Source organism: Phlebotomus argentipes, unplaced genomic scaffold, assembly GCF_947086385.1.
Source record: "Phlebotomus argentipes unplaced genomic scaffold, Phlebotomus argentipes genome assembly contig_5, whole genome shotgun sequence".
NCBI lineage: Eukaryota > Metazoa > Arthropoda > Insecta > Diptera > Psychodidae > Phlebotomus > Phlebotomus argentipes.
In genome coordinates, this window is record NW_026776165.1 from 4,646,844 (window position 1) to 4,660,277 (window position 13,434).

General features: G+C 44.2%; 1 protein-coding gene across 1 annotated transcript in view; it reads right to left on the reverse strand.

The window, feature by feature from the left end:
• Nucleotides 1-13,434, reverse strand: part of LOC132255471 (uncharacterized) — a 29,534-nt gene that overhangs the window by 3,122 nt on the left and 12,978 nt on the right. Inside the window, exons 3-4 of the mRNA XM_059751528.1 lie at nucleotides 4,188-4,316; nucleotides 53-720 (exon numbers count right to left, since the gene is read on the reverse strand). Of these exons, the coding sequence (XP_059607511.1) occupies nucleotides 53-720; nucleotides 4,188-4,316 (797 nt within the window). The remainder of the gene's footprint in view (nucleotides 1-52; nucleotides 721-4,187; nucleotides 4,317-13,434) is intronic.

The following is a 13,434-nucleotide window of genomic DNA, read 5'->3' on the forward strand; positions in this document are numbered from 1 at the left end:
CGTGATTGAGGGAAACTCTCAGGGATCGGGAGGAGGGAGTTCGGGCACTCACGGATGAAGTCGGCAGGATTGTAGTGACTCTTCATGGTGAGTCCGATGTCGTGGAAGAAGTCCACGACGCGGTTCACGTCCCCGAAGTAGGCCGTCTGGCCGCGGCAGAGCAGCAGCAGCCGGTCGAACATGTGGAACATCTGTGATGATGGCTGGTGGACCGTGATGACCACTGTCTTGTGCTCCTGCGCCGCGTACCTCTGCAGCGATGAGATGAGCGACGTGGCGGCGTGGGAGTCCAGGCCGGACGTGGGCTCGTCCAGCAGCATGATGGAGGGATTCGTGAGCAGCTCACAGGCAATGTTGGCACGCTTCTTCTCGCCGCCGGACAGGCCGCGATTGAGGTAGTCACCGATCTTGGTGTGCTGGCACGGGGTCAGCTCTAATACTTCCAGGATGTGGTCCACGCAGCGCATCTTCTCCGTCCGCGGCAGCTTGTCCGGCAGTCGCAGCATTGCCGTGTACTCGAGCGTCTCGCGCAGGGTCAAGCCGGCGAAGAAGATGTCCTGCTGCAGGACGTAGCATATCCGCCGTCGCCACTTCTTCGACAGTCGCTCCCGATTCAGCCGGATCGTGCCCGAGTCGATGGATCGCTGCCCACTCAGACAATCCAGCAGTGTGGTCTTGCCGCATCCCGAGGGTCCCATCACGGCCAGCACCTGGCCAGGCCTGCAACACAGACAGAGCTGGAGTTAGTCAGAGTTGAAATATCCCGAAATCATTTTGTGGCGGAAGCTAGAATCAACGCTACGATGGCGACGGTCGCAAAACATGAATTCTCAATTTCAACCTTTTCCCACAATTCCCATGTGTTTACCACAATTTACTACATGCAATCACACCGCGGCGCCCACGATTGCTGGCAGTGTGGTTGATTTTTCACGTAAAATATTGCTCACAGCTAATTGGCATGGAAATTTGAAATATGACACTATTTGAGAGTAAATGCATGTCATTTGTGGGGCGATAATTGCGCTGCCCGGGCAAAACTCTCACGAAGAATCGAGCCATTCAAGCTGCTTGTTGTGTTCTTGTATGTGCGCGCGCGCCACACATTGCATATTGAATCACTTTTCCAGGCCCTTCTTTGTCCATTTTCCATGATGGAAACGCGCGCGCGATCTCCAGAGGCATCGAGAGTTGATCAAAATAACAAAAACAATTATTACACAATATGTGTGGATTTTCGTAATGTCGTGGCGCGCGATTGTGTGCGTGAATGGTCTATTATTAAGTGTATTTCATCGTTTCGTATATGTTTTTCTCTCCTTCACTTGAACTGTGTGTGGTTTGGTCTCTATGGGCTGATGAAATTACGCGTCGGCCAGCGACTTTCCAATCTTTCCACGCAGTGGAAATTGTGTGTGGAATGCGTCGTGATCGATGCCAAAAGGTCACAAGTCCATAATAATACTTGTCGGCACGGCAAACTTACAGCTTCCGATGGGAAGTGCGCGCGGAGTCTTTGCTCGCGTTTACCTCAATTTTTCATCTGTTTATTTGGCTGAGCCAATTTGGGGGAAATGACTAGAAGAGGCGCGCACCTGACTAGATCAGGAAGTCAACAACATCTTTAGTGTATTGTGCCACATTTTGCACCTAAAACTAAAGATCACTTCTTAGAATCGCATAAACAGTCTCAAAATCCGGTTCTTCTAGCTTAGCTGATAAGAGATACAACTTTGCATGTTCATTCTCATTGTTATCGCGGTGTTTCTAACTTATGGTCGTTATGGTAAAATTACAAAGACAATATTGATATGTCAAATATAATTTCCGAATAATAAATTTCTACTTAGAACTATTAAAGTGTTAAAGATAGTAAAGAGAGCTTTGAAAAAAATTTAAATCCTAACCAATCAACTAGCTTTAAAGTCACCAACAAATAATTTTAAGCAAATTTTAACACAATTTTTGGGTAAAATTTGTTAAAATCAATCATTCAAGGACTAATAAGTCCATATCAGTCCTATTTTTCTCTTAAAATTGTAGCAAAAAGAAGGAATTTGCACGCAATTCATATCGATCAGAGTCCATCGAGAAGAACCCATTAAAATTTGTGTTTACACAATTTTTAATCAAATATTTTAGAGCTATTTACAAACGAAACTTAACATTAAAAATATTTTCAGACTCCCTAATTATGATCTCTTAATTCTTTATAAGTTTCTCTTCGAGGTTTAAAGATGTTCCTAAGCTTGTACTATTGATTATTTGTTTAATTTGCTTTCCAGCAACTTGAATGCGTGAAGATCTAACTCGGGATGTTTTTCTCGCGAATTCCAATTAGAATGTTCGAGAGTAAACTTTTCGATTTGCAATTTAAGCACATAACTACCTAGTAATTAAACATTTCCCTCTAAATTTAGGCTACTTCAGTTTAAAACGAACATTCCAAATGCATATTGGAGAAGAAGTCTTTTGATTTCTCCAATCTTATCGAATGCGAAGGGAAAATCATGGCTGTGCTATAAATCGCTTAGGACTAATGCATGCAAAACCATCCCATTTCTCACTGTGCACTCAATCAATATTAGCATTATTAACATTGTGGCTTCACAGTAGTTGCGAATGAGTTGAAAAGAACCGCGAAAAGTTGTCGCGAAAATTGCCCATTGAAATTAACTATGAAATGAGATGCATTTGCCTGTGTTTTATGTGCACTTTGAGCATGAAATTGAGATGCTGCGAGTGTGAATATTCTCATAAAACACCGCGTGCTCGTCTATTGGTGAATAAATGTCGCGAAAGTGGCTGATCCCAGATGATTGATCTAATGCGATGTGTCTTGGGATGCTATTTCTGATTCTGCGGTGTCTCTGTCTTGCTTTATCTTTCTCTCTCTCGTCCCAGTGTGTGTTTTGCCATCGAACCCATCATCATGAGAGTGGAATTTCCACATATACGCGAAGAGGGAAAAACTTTCTCGTGCGGCCCAACTATAAATATTTGCAAAATATTCAAGTTCATCAGTTTGGTGGAGGCAAAATTGGCGATTGACTTTATAAATAGTCCAAAGTTGCCAATTTTTCATGCGTCGTCGCCTGCATCAGCAATCGCGATGATTTTTTTTCTCCATCGCGCGCGCGCAATTAAATTTTTGTGATAATTCTTTTTTTTTTGGGGAAATTCAATAGCGCGGCGCTCACGGCAAAAAGCTCCGCTGGCAAATTTCAGAGTATAACACATGCCTGGTGACCAACAAATAAAAGTATCAAAGCCAACAATCATCAGTTCTCTCCACATCTGATGAATTGGTTTTGTGGAAAAAGTTCATTGGCCACTTTACCTTGGAATCAGTTTGTTGTGTGTCGCCTTTTTTTGCTGGCCAAACACATCTCGCGCAGATGACAACAAAAAATAATAAAGCCATAGATTTGAGCAATGCTACAAATTATTGTTTTTCAACCCAATGCCTTTTTTACTCCCTTTTTACGACTATTCAAATGAAGGGAGACCCGAGTTGAGAGGCGCGAAGGTGAGGCTCTTGTAGATAAGATTAGAGAGGCGCGCATTGTTTCGTCGCCTCTTTATGCCGTGCAACGCACAAACACACACTTTATGGTGCTCTCAAGAGACGCACGATCAGCACAGCTCCAAGTGAATTATCAGATGTAGTTTTATTCACGATAGAGAGTTTAAATTGCAAAAAAAATACGCCGTATCCCACGACATTCTCATGGAATCTTGCAGGACTGTCGTGTTCTTTGAGGAAAAATTTGAGACAAGTTTGGTTTTACGCTGGCAGAACAATTCCAGTAAAGCATATATTTCAGCTGGAACATCCCACAGCAACCATTTTTCTTGGGCTGTTGCTAACTTGCCTTTGAGAGGATTAACTTTGTCTCACTCTGCTGTGATCGAACATTTGGATTGTGGCGACGAGAGTCAGAAACAGATGTAAAGAGAGCAAATATATGTGAATCACATGAAAATAATAGAGAAAAATTTTGAGATGAGGTAAAACTAATTATTGAATTTAATATTAACAGAGGCAAGACATCCCGTCATTGGCTGTGAAACTCCGTCTATTCTAGTGTGATCTTCAATCTGCAACCTTTGCAACTCGCCTCGCCTGATCTTCTCAATGGCATTCCGCCGAAAAGTGTGTGTGTGTGTGACATTTGAAGACTCACCGAACAATGCCACTGACATCTTTGAGAATGGGCCTCTTCTGGACGGACACGCAAATGTCCTGGAAGACTAATTGCAGTGGCCTCGATGGTTCCAGCATGCAGGGAAAGGTGAGTGCGGTGTGTTCAACTCTGTAATTTAGATGAGAAAAAAAGAGACATTGTAAGAACGGGAGGGAAAAAGAAAAGAATATATCGTGGAATATCACAATGAAAATTGCCATGTTTTTGCCACGAGTGGGGAAAAAGTCAAATTTAATTGCAATCAAATGACAATTGCACGTTTGTGCTCTTTGAGAATTTCCCCCCTTCTTTATATTCTGTATTTCTGTGTGGCAAAAGTGTCTTTTCTGGGTGTTTTTTTTCCGTGGCTTCGCGCCCTGAGAATTTCCAGCCCAGACATTTGAAGGTGAGGAAAAAAGCTCAGTCAGGCGGGAAAATCTCTTCTTAGCCATCAAAAGCCTTCGACCATCAATTCCATGACACCATTGTTAGTCAAGCAGAGGAATTGGGTCGTCGTGCATTGAATTTTGTTCTACCAATTATGCACACACGTATTGAGCTTTTTCTCCATATTTGCCCGTCCACAATAATTCGATCACCCAGACGAATCTTCTTGCGAACGAAAGCACCTTCGAAGACCTTCGAGAGCGCCATAAATTTGATGTGGGAAAATTTTTTTTCACATGCTATTAATAGTCTTATCTTTACACTTTATCCAACGCACACACGGAGATTTGCCGTATGAGCTTTCGAGGGAGAGAAAAAAACGCATCTCTAGAATGAACTGAGATTTTATCGGCACCAAAACCTTCGCCCGAAAAGAATTGCTTTAGTTTTCTAACCCACAAATCTCGTGAAAGAACGCAAAATGTTTCAGCCATACATTCAATAAAAATGACCTTTTTCCCCGCACTATCGCGGACACAGTGGAGTGCTATTTTTGGGGAATTTGGCAGAGCCATTACTCATCATCGAGCCTTTGTGTGTCCGTTTAAATACATTGTTTTTTTTTTATCATAGATAAGGTTTGGCAAGACATGACGCGAAAGAGGGTTGCTTGTGACAAAGTGCTTTCTCTCCGCATCATAATTTCTCTCCACCTTGCACCGGAGCAATAATGGATTTGGTGGGTTTAAAGCGAGGCACTAAAAGTGCGGAGAGAGAAGAAGAGTGTGACAATGGGTGAAATTTACAATGTGACAAGGCGCAGGCCGAGGAATTATAGCGCAGAAATTCGCGATAGCGCCAAGTGACGCCAAGTGATGAAATATTTTCCAATCCACCCACCCACCCACACACACACACACACATATGCGAAGTCTCACGAGATGGAAGGAGAAAATTGCAAGTTGAATGACCCCCTTAGCTGTGACTTGTTTATCTTTTGCACGTGCAAAAGGCGGCGATGAATGGCAAAATGCTAATTGATGCACCGCGAAGGGGAGCTCCATTTCCTCAAATGAGAGGCGGAATCACTTTGCTCTGTGCCCCCCACCCTCCTTTTCTGCGTGTGTGCGTTTCCTCAGAACAACTTTCTCGTCTTATTTTTATTTAGCCTCTTTTTGCCCCCACAATCTTGGCCACAGAGCAAGAGACGCGCGCTCGCGCGACTTTTGAAAGGCCTCAAGCATCGCGCGCACTTCCTCACACCGCGCGCGAGGTGAGCTTTTTTTCCTTCGCCACACAGCCGGAAGTTGATGGTTTTCCCTTCTGCAGATCAGCACGCACATTTGACCGCCACTTCTTCGCGCTGTGTGTGTGTGTGTGTGGCGAAAAGATGAAAAACAATGAGAGATTTGCCTTCGAAATATAGAGTCAATATGGCACTTAATTGGCTTTTATTAATCAACTTTCAATCCATAATTGCTTAAGTGGCATAAAATCCGCGTCTTTTGGTGGAATTTGCTATGGTGTTGAGCCAGTTGAGACATCATTTGAGGCTTTTGAAATGATTTTGAAAACCCCTCATTTTACAGGATGGAAAAGTTGAATAATTAAGTCATATTTTCTTGTCTCATTGGAAAGGTGAAGAAAGTCTCCTTCACATCATCAAGATCATAGCTTCCTCGGGCCGAAAGTCTTCTCTGGGGGATGTTCTTGAGAATGTCGTCATTGTCATGATGGGAAATTATATGACAAAATACCATTGACTCTATTTGTGCTTTGTATCGCCTTGACAGTGTATCATGATTATCATCTCTTTAAGCTTCTTTCCCTCTGTTTCTCTGTCACTTTATATTTTCACTTCTGTGTTTATGTGCATGATAAACAAGCGCAGTGTTGATAAATGCGAAGACGACTGGAGAGGAAAAAGCTTCCCAAAAGCCCCTCGGATTAGCATTGGCATCAGATCGTCCTCTCTCTCTCTCCAGTGTCAACAGGGAAGAAGATTGTGCAAATCACTCTCTTCCATGCCATACAAATCTGCTGACCTGGCGCGCGCGCGCGCAGATGCTTGGCAAGTCAAATTGTGCTTGGGCTTCATTTGAATTTCGAGCAACCAGACTCCGAAGATGGAACAGGAAGAGCTGTATGTCCCATCAAAGGGGAGAGACTTTCTCTAACAACTCACGGGATGGGGCATTGGGAATTATGCCTGGCGACGCGCGCGCCAGGCCAGGAACAAAGGAGCTGCGAGAAGGCCCACACTCAGCCACTGATTTATATTTACATTTTATTTATAAATATACAATTAAATGCGCTCAAAAGGTCACTGAACGATAAAGTGAGACTTGACAGAGAGGCGGGGAGAAGAAAAAAAATATATACAAGATATAGGCGCTATCGGAATACATTCAAATACACACGCACGGAGTGATTCGGGTGAAATGGTGTGCATGGAAGAAAGGCGAGAGAGAAAGATGGTGTTATCAGGAAGTCTCCTCTTGTGGATTGTCCAGTGGAATTCCTCCGCAGGATTCCACACACACAACACACACACGCGGGGAATCCCCGCGAAGGGAGCGAGAGAGGGAGAGAGAGCGCCTCTCCTACGCACTATGCCGAAACATCATCATTTGGCACACGCGAGAGCGCCAGTGCGTCTCTTGACCGATAACCGTGCGAGATAAGGTCGCGAAATTGAGGTGGCAACCTGACAGACACTCGAGATTAGGGCCCAGGTGCCCCAAAATCCAGCCTCGAGGACGGCTTCGTTTTGCCAAAATCTCCCCTCGAAAAATTCGGCGATCCGCGCGAGTATCGCGACGAAGAGAGCGAACGACGAAAAACAGGCAAACGAGAGAGCGAGAGAGAGACTTTATATTTAGTTGACTTATTCGTTGATTTGAGTTCGTTACACTCGTGACGTCATGGGGTCAGTGTGTCAGTTGTGTGCTTTTTGTGCTTTTTCTCTCTCTCTCTCTCTCCCATCGCTTCTCTCTCGCGATCTGCGCGCGCAGGAGAGTGAGAGAGTCCGCCAGCCAATCGCGACACTTGGCTTTCTCTCTCTCTCATTGCCACAGTTGATCTGCGTAGTTTCTCTCGCGCAATGAGAGTGAGTGAGATTTTCTGTCTGTCAGGACGACGCACCCCAAATCCATGGAAGGCTCCATCTTGTCCAGCCTTGCGTCCGTGCGTCCTGAGTGAGGAGGCAATATGGCGGAAAATTCATGCTCAATGTTTACATAGTCAAGTGGGAAAATGTCAATTCTCTGCAGTGTTACGCAATAGTATTTTCATTTTTAATTAAATCACAGTCAAAACAGTAGATTAAGTATTCTTGTCGTAACTGTGCGGCAAGTGACATTTTCGCAATCGCGCGCAACTCCTTCTTCCAAACACTCTGCGTGCGCCATTCCGCGGGGACATTCGTGAATTTTGGTTGCGGAGTTTCACAAATTTTACCGTTTTATTTTGGCCAAAAGTCGCGGATTCACCCAGTCGACCGCTCCAATAAAATGTGGCGATCAAGATATAGAGAGTTGGAATATATTTTTCAGACATTTCGCACTATTTCGCCGCGCTCGCGTCTGGGAATGGCCATTCCAGAATCATTTTACAGTTTTATAGCCTCTAGGCCAATCACCTATTGATCACCTAGAGAGAGAGCGAGAGACTTCTTAGACGCGCTGGATGGTACTTGATCTCATTTCCCTCCGCCATTTTTGCGCCATGGTGAAATATTGAAGTGAAATTGCAAAATGTGGAACAAATGCTGATCGTTTGCGGTCAAATTGACGATCTGGCCTGATATTTGACAGTACAACAAATATATATATTTTGGAGAGAAAAAAAAACCCCTCAAACTTCAATCGCGCTGCGTGACCGTTCTGTCCCACAGCAGTCTTCGCCAATGGGACACAAACAGGTCTTGGCGGCGATCTTGTCTCTCCTCCCGAAGGTGATCATCACACAAAAGCCATATTCCGGATGGAAATGCGCGAGGCGCGCAGAGATGGAGACAAAATAGACCAGAATCTCGTGATGGTGCACAAGTTCAGTGAACTTGTCGCGTAAACTTTTACTGATCGCGCATTAGAATTAGTGAAAATCAATTAAAATACCACTGGGGCGACAGATGAGCAACTAAGCGCAAATGGGTCACAGTGCGGTTTTCTGATCGACCCCGCGAGAGATTCTGCTTGTCAAAATATCTGTCAAATTTCCCCTCAATTTGAAAGTAACGACCTTCACAAGCGCGCGCGCTTTTGTCCTCTTTTAGGGCAATTTGTGCACTTTGTGCGTCAATTGGCCGCGATAACATAATGGCGCTGGTGAAAGAGGAAGACACTGTGGCCCAAATTGTCGCCGTCGAGATGCATTTTGGGCAATTTCGGGTGTGTGTGAAGTGTGATGGGAATTAACCCAAATCTTCTCAGCCACCGGCCTTTTCGGCAATGCGCTGTCTTTATCTGTCTCGCTTCGGGAAGAAGAGGGACTCCTCAATTGAATGTAAATGGAGGGCGATTTTAGAATTAAGGTCACACACTTCCACTCTATCTGCACCAATCAATCCCTTGTGGAGTGTGTTTCGCAATTGAAGCTGCACTTTAGCCATACACAATCGCAGCCGACGTGGAGGCAAGAAATTGGGGGGAATTATTTGCGTCAGAAAAACAGCCTGCGCACCCACATGAGATGTTCAAGGGTTGATATTGTATGTAAAAATTGCAATTTACCACTGGCAATTGCCATTGAAATTGTCTCTGTTGCTGAGCAAGAAGTTTATGCCTAAGTTTGAGGTTAGATTGCCACCCACTCACACTCTGGATGGCATGAAAATGATAAAAAGAGAGAGCGCAAGCGAGCAAAGTGAAGTGAAATGCCTGCAACGGACCCCTCTTATGGCCATATTTGAGTGACTGGATGGCGGTTTCACTGCAATCCACTCTTTTATTGCATCTCTTTGCATTGGGAAGCGCGAAAGGCAGTGCACCAGTGTGTTTTGAAAGGTGTCCCAAAGTGCGTCCTTCGAACATTCCATCGAGTCACTGGACACGATTGACACTTACAAGGATGCCATGGCCGATAAGCTCTAGAGCGACATTAGACACCGACAGCGAGAAGGTCTTCCAGGAAGAAGTCCCACTTGTTGTGCATTCTTCTTGCTTCTATCAGCATTTCCTTCGCTATGCGCGATTTTCCAGGAAAGAGAGCTGCGTCAGCATAGGTGACAATCCCATGGGAAAATGTGTCGGAATTCACTGGAAATCCCACGAATGGTCAATTCTACAGTATCAGCATCGTTGAAATTTCCCACTAAATTTGCCATTGACTCTCGTTTGACGAGGAGGGCAAAAAAATCCGCAACCAATTCACAAAATTGAAGGTTAAGGCAATTTATGCTCTCTTCGCATAAAACCATTATTTTGTTGCTGTGTGTGGCATTTTTGTTGTGGCGCGCGCGAAAATTGGCCTAAACTAAAAATGCCTCTTATCGCCTGAAGATAAGGTTCTCTGTTGTTTTTTTTCTCGTCGCGGCTCATGGTGTTTCTCTCCCTAATACTTGCGGCATTATGATTTCTCGCGGCACCCCAATTCGCGCGAGGATTTCGACTCAGTCGCGCTCGAGAGACAAGAAAAATGAGCACCACAGCAAGATAAGAGGTTGGAAAAAAATTCGCATTCATGGCACAAAAATAAAAATAATCGAGCCAGAGCTCAATGACCTCTCGTGCAGCTGTAATCCACCATATGAGTGCCATCTGATACTCAATTCTGCACATTTCTCAATACTTGGCGTACTTTTCACTGAGCTTTCATGCTCCCTCACCACTTTGTCACTTCACGGAATTGAATACGAGAAGGGGCAGTCAATTGCCACGACATTATTCCCTTTTCGCATATTATTCATTCCTTTCGAACGGAATTTACTGATCTCCGAGAAGAATACTGAAGAATACGATCAGCAAAATCACTCAGAATCATGCGAATTTCTCAGAATGTTTCGTGAATACTTCATGATTTGTGAATGAGATAATATACTCAACTCGAATAGATTGAATTCAAGCAAATTCTCCACCCCTGGAGTAACCCAATCTTCAGTGATAGTTAACACTGGAGGTAGAATTACAAAACCCACGCTTCTGTTGACTCTTTTCCACAGAATTTCCTCACTCTCTCCTTCGCGGCTGCTTATTTTGGGTTCGAAGAGCAAAAGAAAAAAAAATCGACGCCATGCAAGAGAGGATGAGCCTGAGACAAAGATGGAGTGCGCGATGAGGAAATTTTCAGCAAGTTGCAATTTGTTAACATCTGTGAACTTGTCTAATTAAGATGCCTTGTTGGAGAGCGCATGACATTTTGGGCCGAATTGAGCAAGTGCAAGTTCAATAAACTCTCTGGATGTCATCAAAGACAGCGAGAGAAAGATGTGTGTTTAGGGTTGTCTTTCTTTCGGAGGATGAAAAATCACACGTATCAACTTCCACACGCGCGCTGACACGAGAGAAATTGAAGAATTTCTGCAGTTCAATGAGGTCGAAAAAGACGCAAAACTGCCGGAGCCTAATTCTCTGGTGAGAAAGCCCAGGGTGGGAAAAAAAGGCCAGTCGAAGATCACGCGATGAGTTCTTGCATGGGTGATGAGGCCCAAAAGAGAAGTGACTTTCATCGAAGATGCCGCGCCGTGGTGCTTAATCTTGATTCGGAGGATGATCAACCATCAGGTCAATCCGTGAATGGGTCATTGAACGTGGGTCGATGCAGTTCCGCGTTGTACAAGAAAAGCCGCGATGCTCTCTTCTTCCATCGCATGGAGATTTTTCCTCGGCGCGCATTCTCTTGTTGTTTTCGGGGCGGAATTGTGGAGAAACTGGGCGAGTAGAGTGAAGTGGAGGGAAAAAAGAGCATGTCATTCACCCTATGTCGATGCCTCATCAATCCCAATTAGCCTATTGGGTTGAGTGACCAAAGGGGGCCCTCTTTTTTTCCCAACCACAGTGTGCCAGCGAATGCCGCGCAGCATCGAAAGGCGACATTCGTTGCAATTTGTGTGGATTTTGTGTGCGGTGTCGTCGTTGCAGTTTTAAAGTGGGTCGTTGCAATTTCTGGTTCCTGTTTTACATCCTCTCACATCAGCATCATTAAATAAAGTCTCGTGTGCAATTTGCACACTTTTGACCATCATTTCTTCCAAAGCCACACACTCAAAGCCACTTTCGAGTGCGCCCACCAAAAATTAAACGACCTGCTCTTGGACTTTAGGCGACTTTCCAACCGCGCTCGCGCGTTCGCGCACAACTGGGGCAGGCGCTTAGAGATGGCTCATTTGAGGTTATCATGATTTTAAAGTACACCGCATCGCGCGAACAATCTCACCTTGCACAGTGCGAGGAATTCTAATATTTATTGTACGAAAAGGCGCAACTGGACACTCTACGGTGTCTTCTTTCTTCCGCTGGCAACAAAGGAAATTGCTTCTGAGCAGAAATTCTCAGTTTATTTGTTTTATTCTTTGCGATATGGACAAATAAATTAAGAGTGATTCACTCAGCGCTATTTCCTCCCATGCACACCACTATATGTATATTTGTTATGAAAAATATTCTATTCGCCCTGCAGTGAAATCTTGCCATCATTCACAAGCCAAATGCATTCACTCGCTCTGAGCATAAAGCATTGAGCAATTTTACTGCCCAGGCATTTATGCGCCATTCAATGAATCTCAATCTCATTTGTGACACATTTTCTATAGCCTCTTCTCCGCATATATGTGTTTGCTTTCCCATTGCCTGAGAGAGTGAGTGGAAAATTAAAATTGGCCTTTTTTCCGCTATGGAAAGCGTCTGCATGAGAAACTGAAATGATGAGGGCAGAGCTGCAAGGCTCATAGATTCATGATTCCGATCTAGACAGTCAGAGAGAGAGAGAGAGGGAGAGAGAGAGAGTGGATTGTGAAAGTTGCACACCAAAACATTTTATACTAAAATTCACTGGAACAATTTTAATGGCTTCTTGAACGTGAAGTGCATTTTTAGACAAGTCGAAAAGTCAGAATTTCCATGAAGAATTCAAGTGTTTCCCAGAGCAGTAAAAATAGGAAAAATCTTCTGCACTTTCTCAAATTGACGTGGGAAAATTGATGCAATTCTTTATTCCTCAAGTCAATCTGGGAGACTTTCTCTATAGGACGCCAGTTCAACTCTGCACGAAAGAATAGATGAGTGGTCGCGAGTTTGAGTGCACAAAAGAAAGAAGGAAATGAATCTCACATGCACTCTCTCTCTATTAAAATCAATTTCGACGACATTTCACTGCAGTGCGGCTGTTATCTCTTTCAATGAACTTCTTGTTGTGCGCGATGCAGTTTTTCAACGTCAGGAGAAGAGAGAGAGAGAGAGAGAGCTTTCACCTCGACCAGATTAGAGGAGATTTAATAATTCTGAAAATCACGACGGAACACAAATCATAATTTCTTCCTCAATCTCGCGCTCGCACACACGCCAAAGTGTGTAAATAAATTGATAGTGCGCGCGCCTGGGCGGCAAATCTTGTGGGCCTTTTTCCCATCGCCAGGGTGAGACTTGTGTGCACATATATGCAGTGTACTTCACTCCTAGTTTGGGCCGCGAGGAAAAATTCCCTCATTTTTATTTGTACGCTCGGAGTTATTCACAAGAAAAGGCGAGAGAGTGTGGTGAGAAGATAATGGAAACGATTGTTATTTACACAGAAATGGAGGAGAGGCCTTTTTGGGTCAGACAGATTATATGGGCGGTGATCGTTATTTATTTAATTTATATTCATTTATGTTTTAACAATAATACATCCATATAATATTCGTCTTTTCCCTCCGCGCGCGCAC